Source organism: Leptonychotes weddellii, chromosome 8, assembly GCF_054177405.1.
Source record: "Leptonychotes weddellii isolate Sample4059 chromosome 8, ASM5417740v2, whole genome shotgun sequence".
In the NCBI taxonomy this organism is placed as follows: Eukaryota; Metazoa; Chordata; class Mammalia; order Carnivora; family Phocidae; genus Leptonychotes; species Leptonychotes weddellii.
Window position 1 is genome coordinate 127,711,816 of NC_138376.1, and position 7,872 is coordinate 127,719,687.

The following is a 7,872-nucleotide window of genomic DNA, read 5'->3' on the forward strand; positions in this document are numbered from 1 at the left end:
AAGCAGAGAAAGTCAATTATCATATGGTTTCACTTATTTGTGGAACATAAGGAATAGCATGGAGGACATTAGGAGAAGGAAGGGAAAACTGAAGGGGGGGAAATCAGAGGGAGAGATGAACCATGAAAGACTATGTACTCTGAGAAACAAACTGAGGGTTTTAGAGGGGAGGGGAGTAGGGGGATGGGTAGCCCAGTGATGGGTATTAAGGAGGGCACGTACTGCATGGAACACTGGGTGTTATACAAAAACAATGGATCGTGGATCACCACATCAAAAACTAATGATGTACTGTATGGTGACTAACATAACATAATAAAATTTAAAAAAAAGAAAAAGAAAAGCCTAGAGAATTTTAGGGAAATTCTAGAGCAGTTCCTCAATTTTCATAATTGATAACAGAATTTGTTAAGGTGGCTGGATACAATATAAAATACAAATTTGGGGGGCACCTAGGTGGCTCAGTCAATTAAGTGTCCATCTCTTGATTTTGGTTCAGGTCATGATCTCACAGTCATGGGATGGAGCCCCACGTCAGGCCCCCTGCTCAGCATGGAGTCTGCTTCTCCCTCTCCCTCTGCCACTCACCCCTGCTTGTACACTCTCGCTCTCTCTCTCGTGCTCTCTTTCAAATAAATAAATAAAATCTTAAAATTTTAAATAAATAAATAAGAACAGACTGTAAACAAAAAACACAGAAGGAAATCTTACATATTATTTTAAAAGAGAGAGAGAAGTCAAAGCAAGCTTATACCTCCACCACCTGCCTGTACACTGTATACTTCTGCTTTAAAAAAAAAAAAAAAGATAGTGCTGGGAAAATACATGTAACTATATAACCATGAGAAAAAGAATAATCACACATCACTTACAAACTCTGTAACTAAATGGTAACACTGAGTCAGATTCTACACAAATAAAAAATTATGTTACAATATATAAAAAGTAGGGCAGCATAACATTTCAAAACATGGATTACAATCTATATTATACTGTTCATCAAAAAATTGGTTAGTAATAATTGTTTTTTTTTTTTTTTTTTAAAGATTTTATTTATTATTTATTTGAGAGAGAGAGAATGAGAGACAGAGAGCATGAGAAGGAGGAAGGTCAGAGGGAGAAGCAGACTCCCTGCTGAGCAGGGAGCCCGATGCGGGACTCGATCCTGGGACTCCAGGATCATGACCTGAGCCGAAGGCAGTCGCTTAACCAACTGAGCCACCCAGGCGCCCGGTTAGTAATAATTGTTAAAGACTACTTTTAATGTAGCAGACTCTCCTTTCAATGGTAGTAAGTAATTTCTATCTTCTAACATAATTGTACAACTCACTGAAAATCTAACTATGGAGTTTCAGTGTGACACAATGAAAATAATAAGGTCTTTGGAGCCCCAAAAGAATTAAGCTTGAATCCTGTAAACTATGTCATATAGGTCAGGTTACTTAAATCCTCTGAGCTTCAGTTCAAGCTAATTAGTACATATTGGATACTAAACATTGGCTGTCATTACTTTTATGACAAGCATTTTCTATACAAAATTGTTAAACTGTAAGAGACATCAACTGACCTGAAAGAGATCCAATTTGAACCTTAACAGAACTCTACAGGATTTTTATCACCTTTATTTTTGTTGTTTTAGCTAGATCTCTTAATTATTCTAACCATTTGCCACAAATGTTTTATAATGAAAATATATTTGGACCAATTTTTCCATTATTGTTTACCCATTTGCAAAATGAAATTGCTTCATGTGTTTGCCAACATCTTCAAGCAAAAGAACAATGTAAACATTCAAATAAATAAATTACATACCTCTATGCTTTTAATCCTATTTTCAGTGATATGCAAAATTCCAGTATGAATCAAAGTTGTTTTAATTTCTCTTTCAAGAGCTTGAATTTCATCCCATTTATTAAGTATTTCACATCTCTTCTTTTCAACCTTCTCAATAAGAGTAAGGTGATCTTCATTCATTACATCTTTCTTAGATAATTCTGCAAATATTTTTAAAAGCAAAGTATTACTGTTTAATATGTCATCTCTTATTAATAGTATTATGCATTACTAACTGTATTATGTATGTTATATATAGCTATAAAATATAATGTAACTCAAGCTCCAAGCACATCAATAAAAATTATCTGATCCAAGAATTGGAATATTCTTCCCCTAATTTACTGAGTGCCCAATTTGAGCACCTAACGTAGTGTGGGGAAGGTGCAAGGACGACTTTGCAGGAGAAGTGTGATGAACTTGAGACGCAAAGGATGAAAAGGAGTTAGACAAGAGAAAGGGGGTAAAGAAGGGGCAGAAGAGCAGACCTTGGCACATGTTGGTAAAAAGAAAGTTATATGGTAGGGTGGGAACATTGAGGGCCAGGGAGCGACATCAATGAATACTAGAAAGGAAGCAGGGGGGAGAACTGAAAAGGTCTTATAACATATGTTAGGAAATCAGTCAATGCTGTTGAAGGCTTTTAAGCTGGGATCAACACACACAATGGTCACTCTGTCTGCAGTACCAAAAGTGGATGAGAAAGGGTGAAGCTGGAACAGGATGACCAGTCAGAAAGCTACCACACTCATTCAAACAAGATCAGATCAAGATAGTACCTGTGGCATAAAAAGAAGTGAAGAGATACAAAAATGATTTAGGGAATGGAAACAAGGAGGGCTTGGTAACTGACTGGATCTGGATGGAGAGGACAGGTAGGTATCAAAATAATCCCTAGGTTTCAGCTTTGCTACAGCTAGGAACAGATGCAGTAGGAAGGAAGGGAGGTCAATGCAGCAGAGAGGTAAGACAGCTGGGCCACTAACTACAAGCTGTGTTAAAGTGATTGATAGGGCAGAGAGGGAAAGATTTCCTCTGCAGGCTTTCTGACTTGACTTCCATGTGTTTGGTGATGCCATTCACTGAAACAGAGAGTTTAATCTTGGGCGTGTTGAGCTGAGGCACCTATGGGATACTCAAGTGGTCTTATCCAGTAGGCAATTGGATATAGGGATCTCAAGCCTAAAAAAGACATTTGAGCAGGAAAGAGATTTGGAATTAAATATGTGTGCATTGAACCAAAGACATGCTGGGCTCCAACAAACATCATTATTTAAGGATTCAGAAAGGAGACGGAGATATTGAGAATAACTCACTGCTGAAGGAACTTGATCATCAAACAGCACAGGTAGGTTCTGACTACAGTGGTAATTTTTTGAGAAAGAAAAACCAATCCTTTTTGATAGGAAAGAAAGCAACTCAAAAGAGTGATAATACTTACCCGTCCATAGTAAACAACACAGAAACAATTGCCATCATTCAAACTTGCCAAATTTGGTAGAAGGGAAAACTTTGAAGATGAGTTTTGAAATTTGGGGGAACTAGCTAAGTACATACACAATGAACTAGCCAAGGAGGCAGAAGCCAGAGTTAAGCTTCTGCACAAACAGGAACTATGATCTGAAGTCTGATCCCCACCTTAACCTAAGCTGAAGGTTTTAACCTACAACAATTAACTGGGGGCACAGAAGCCAAAAGGAGTATAAGGACACTCCAATGACCCCACTGTTGTTACCCCTTTTCTACCTAAAAGGAAGACTGAGGGGCACCTGGATGGCTCAGTCAGTTAAGTGTCTGCCTTTGGCTCAGGTCATGATCCCAGGGTCCTAGGATTGAGCCCCATATCGGGCTCCCTGCTCAGTGGGGAGTCTGCTTCTCCTTCTCCCTCTCCTCCCACTCATGCTAACGCTCTCTCTCTCTCTCAAATAAATAAATAAATAAATAAAATCTTTAAAAAAGAGAGAGAGAGAAAGATTGAGGTACCAAAAGGCGGAAATCCCACAGTAAATACATACATTTGGAGGAGAGGCTCCTGAACGAGAAAGCTTTAGGAAAAGAATAGAGGATGAACACAAGCCACCAGATTTCTTCAGTAGCTCAGGAAAAGTGTCAGAAACAGCTAGAATCAACTACTAAGAAATGTTTACTACAGTTCTAGAAATTAGTAATGTCCTCTTATTTATTATCTTATAAATCCTGATGTTTTATCCTGTTAGCAGTTAGCAATGAAGCCCTTAAATCTAAAAGAAAAGTGGGACAAATACCATATGATTCCACTCATAAATGGAATCTTAAAAAAAAAAAAAAAGAACAAACAAAAAGCAGAATCAGACCTATAACTACAGAGAACAAAGTGATGGTTGCCAGAGGGAAGAGGGTGGAGGGATGGGGCAAAATAAGTGAATGCGAGAGGAAGACTCAGGCCTCCAGTTACAGAATGAGTAGGTCACAGGAATAAAGAGCAGAGCATAAGGAATATGGTCAATGATACTGTAACAGCGATTTACTGGGACAGGTGGTAGCTACACTTGTGGTGAGCATCACATAAAGCATCAAATGTGTCAAATCAACACGTTGTACACCTGAAATTAATGTAACATTGTGTGTCAACTATACTCAAATTAAAAAAAAAAAGGAAAGGAAAAAAATGTTTGGCCTGTCTTAGGATACAGCAAGGAAACAGTGAGCTTGAGTCCCATGCATGACTTTTCTATAAGAGGAACCCAAGAATACGCAATGTGGGTGCAGGAGAAAGATGGACCCAACCTCTCTGTAAGTCCTGGCACGTGATCAGAAGACAAGCACTGGGCTGGCCTAGGACAAAAAAGAGGCCAGGACTCAGGCCACAAGAAACCCTTGGAACATGGCCAGCAGGTAAATCACACAAGTGTTGCTCACAGAGAGGAAATAAGTGGCAGAAGGAAGCAAAAGACCCCAGTAAGAACCTTTGAGGCCAAGTTCTGCTGAGAACTTAAAACAGGTTAAATCTGTGAGTATATCCTAAAAGCTGCTGAGGGGCGGGGGACGGCGGGGAGTGATTCCAGTATGAGTTAGTATTTAACAAACTTGTAAGAAAAATGGCATTTGGCTGAATCATTGCATTAACAGTATGGAACTTATTTTGGTTACTTAATCATATTCTAAATTGTGTATCTAATTTTAAAATAATTTTAGTATTGGGCGCCTGGGTGGCTCAGTTGGTTAAGCGACTGCCTTCAGCTCAGGTCATGATCCTGGAGTCCAGGGATCGAGTCCCGCATCGGGCTCCCTGCTCAGCAGGGTGTCTGCTTCTCCGTCTGACCCTCTTCCCTCTCGTGCTCTCTGTCTCTCATTCTCTCTCTCAAATAAATAAATAAAATCTTAAAATAATAATAATAATAATAATTTTAGTATTTATTTAATGCATAAGTATTCATAAATGTAATCAGATTCCCATAAACTGTGTATTCTTCCTCACAACAGCCATGAGGAGGAGGAGGAATGGGCAGGGCCACTCCCCTGGGCCAGGCGCCCTGCTCCTACTTCCTGTGGATTCTTACATTTAATCCTCACAGCACACCTGAGAGGGAAGTACCATCATTATCCCCACTTAACACGCAGGCAGCTGAGACTAACAGAGTTGAAATAACAAAGCTGGTGATCTGGGTGAACCACCAGCCCCATGGCCTGCCAGGGAGACTGGTCCAACCCTGGCAGCCCTCTACCACCTGCACACCATGGGAGTGAGGCTGAACCCGACAGAGAACGTGTCTGTAAGACAGAGGACATCACAAACTCAGAGAGCCTGGGAAACGTGTTGTTTGTAAACGCTGACTTCTTCAAGCTGGGAAAAGAGATGCAAAGGTTCTGGAATCCAGAATAGACTGTCTTCATTGCTGTTACCCTGGAAACCACAAGAGGCTAGAGCTAAAACTTGACGTAATTCTTTCTACATGAGGTCTTGACTTAATTCACTATTCTGCTAAAAACCACAAAGATCTTAGAGAAGAATGACGTGGTATATACATGTTGTATCTGGTTCCAGAGAAACTAAAAAACCAAAGGTGCCCAAAGCAACAGAAACTGGAGTAATAATCTCCACCCTGACAGGATCTATTAAAGAGATGAACTGTTTCCCACACCTTTAAAGTATTTCATTTAAACCACTTCTGATTAAATGAAAACTTGCTGTATTTCTAAAGAACTTGATGGAAAAAATATAAATGAATACAATTTAATAAGCTATCTGGAAAAAAAGAACCCTTTCAAACAAATAATAGCAGGAGACCATAAATCATAGATTATCATAGACGAGGACATGAAGATTCTTCACCCAGAGGTCAGAAGAACAACATCATCATACAATTACTCGCCTGACTTTTCCTTAGCAGATTGCAGCAATGTGTTTTCCATCTCTAGTTCACTTCTGAGTCTACAGGTTTGGTAAAAAACAGCAAAATATCAGAACTCCATTCATACCTTTCTTCTTTTGTCTATTTTATGCCACAAGTCTTTCTTTAAAATTGAGAAATAAAAAGTCATCTCAGTTTCTATCAAAAAAGGTAATTTGAAACTCTATATAAAATGAAAGCCTAAGTCAGTCAAATTAAATAAACAAAAGAATACTTTCTTACCAAGATTGCGTAAACCACTAGTTGAAGAAGCTGGTTAATATAAAGTAAATTATTTCCTGTAGTGTTATGAACATTATTTTGTTACTTTAAATTCTACAAAGCAGGGAGACAAAGAAATCAGCATTTACACTCCAGGATGAACAACAGATGAGGGGCAGCGGAGGCAGGTCCCTGCAGCTAGAATGCACACTGCATGTTCCCTGGGCCTCATGATTTCCTCCCACAGATACAATTCACAAATCCCACTATGTTTGTACTAAAAATAAAATACAAGACATTTTAAAAGGAAATGAAAACATCTGTAATCTCTTTGTATCCTCTCCCTGGTTTAAAAAAAAAAAAAAAACTAAATCAACTGTCTTATTTCTAATACATGGGGGGTGGGGAGGAGTCTAATATGTATTGCTTGTACAGAAATCCTATGATTTGGTTAAAAACATCAGTGCCACAAATGAGTCAATGCTGCCTGTCTACAGGGGCCTAATGGTTAAGTAGCTTCACATACATTAGCTCATTTTATCAGAGATGAAAAGAAACAGAAAAGTATTATGACCTCCAATTTTAAGAAATTGAGATTAAATGAATTAATAATAATGGTAACAGCCTTATCAGTATGCAGAGTCAGGGCATTTAGTTTCCAGAAATGTTAAATGTGTTATAGTTTTAAATATTATGTTCTATTCCATTGCTTTTTCTTCTTCTTCTGAGACTTTAATTATATGTAAATTGGATCTTCTTTGCCTGTCTTCCACTTCAACCAGTTTTTCTCTGTCTTTTTATTTCTTTTGTTATCTCATCTTCATTCTCTGGCTTGTTTTTTGTTTTTCCCTAATGCTCCTTATTGTGTCCACTCAAGAGTATCCCTCCTTGGGTGTGTCATAATTTCATCTGGATCTATGACATAATTTTGACTTTTTCAACTATCTTTCCTGAGTGGTCAAATCTTGCTTCACATCTTCCTTTTTATTGCTGTTGATTGCTGTGCTTTCTTAGTGTTTACATTTCTAACTCAAGGTCATTTTCATAGCTAGAAATGCTCTTTTGAGAATATTTAAGTTTGGAATGCTGTGGTACAGTTTTCTTCAACTTTTTGTTGTTGTTGGATGGCAGGGATTCTCATCAGCTAAATTGTTTGGGTCCTCATTTTATCAAGAGAGATAGTTGCTTGTGCAGACAGAGATCATTTGCACCTCTGCATTTTTGTAGGTAGGGATAACAGTTTGGGTAGTGTGTGAGGTTCCTAATTCAAGAGGACACATTTTTGTCAGAATAGCAAAGTATGCTTTTGTTGTTGTTTTAGGGTGTTTTATTTTGATTTTTTTACTGGATAACTTTTTTTTTTTTGGAGGAAAGAAAGAACAATAGTGAAAGGGTCATGTGCCCTTCAATTTTCTTCTTTTATGGGATTCTAAACTCCCCTCCCTTG

The 7,872-nt window shown here is 38.3% G+C and overlaps 1 protein-coding gene across 5 annotated transcripts in view; it reads right to left on the reverse strand.

Moving 5' to 3' along the window:
* Positions 1-1,320: 1,320 nt before the first annotated feature.
* Positions 1,321-7,872, reverse strand: part of C8H6orf118 (chromosome 8 C6orf118 homolog) — a 25,968-nt gene continuing 19,416 nt past the window's right edge. For 2 of the 5 annotated variants that reach the window (XM_081829289.1, XM_081829290.1), the window contains exons 6-7: positions 6,186-6,244; positions 1,322-1,994 (exon numbers count right to left, since the gene is read on the reverse strand). In XM_081829289.1, the coding sequence (XP_081685415.1) occupies positions 1,792-1,994; positions 6,186-6,244 (262 nt within the window). In that variant the 3' untranslated portion in view covers positions 1,322-1,791. The other 3 variants (XM_081829288.1, XM_081829292.1, XM_081829291.1) reach the window with 3 other exon arrangements.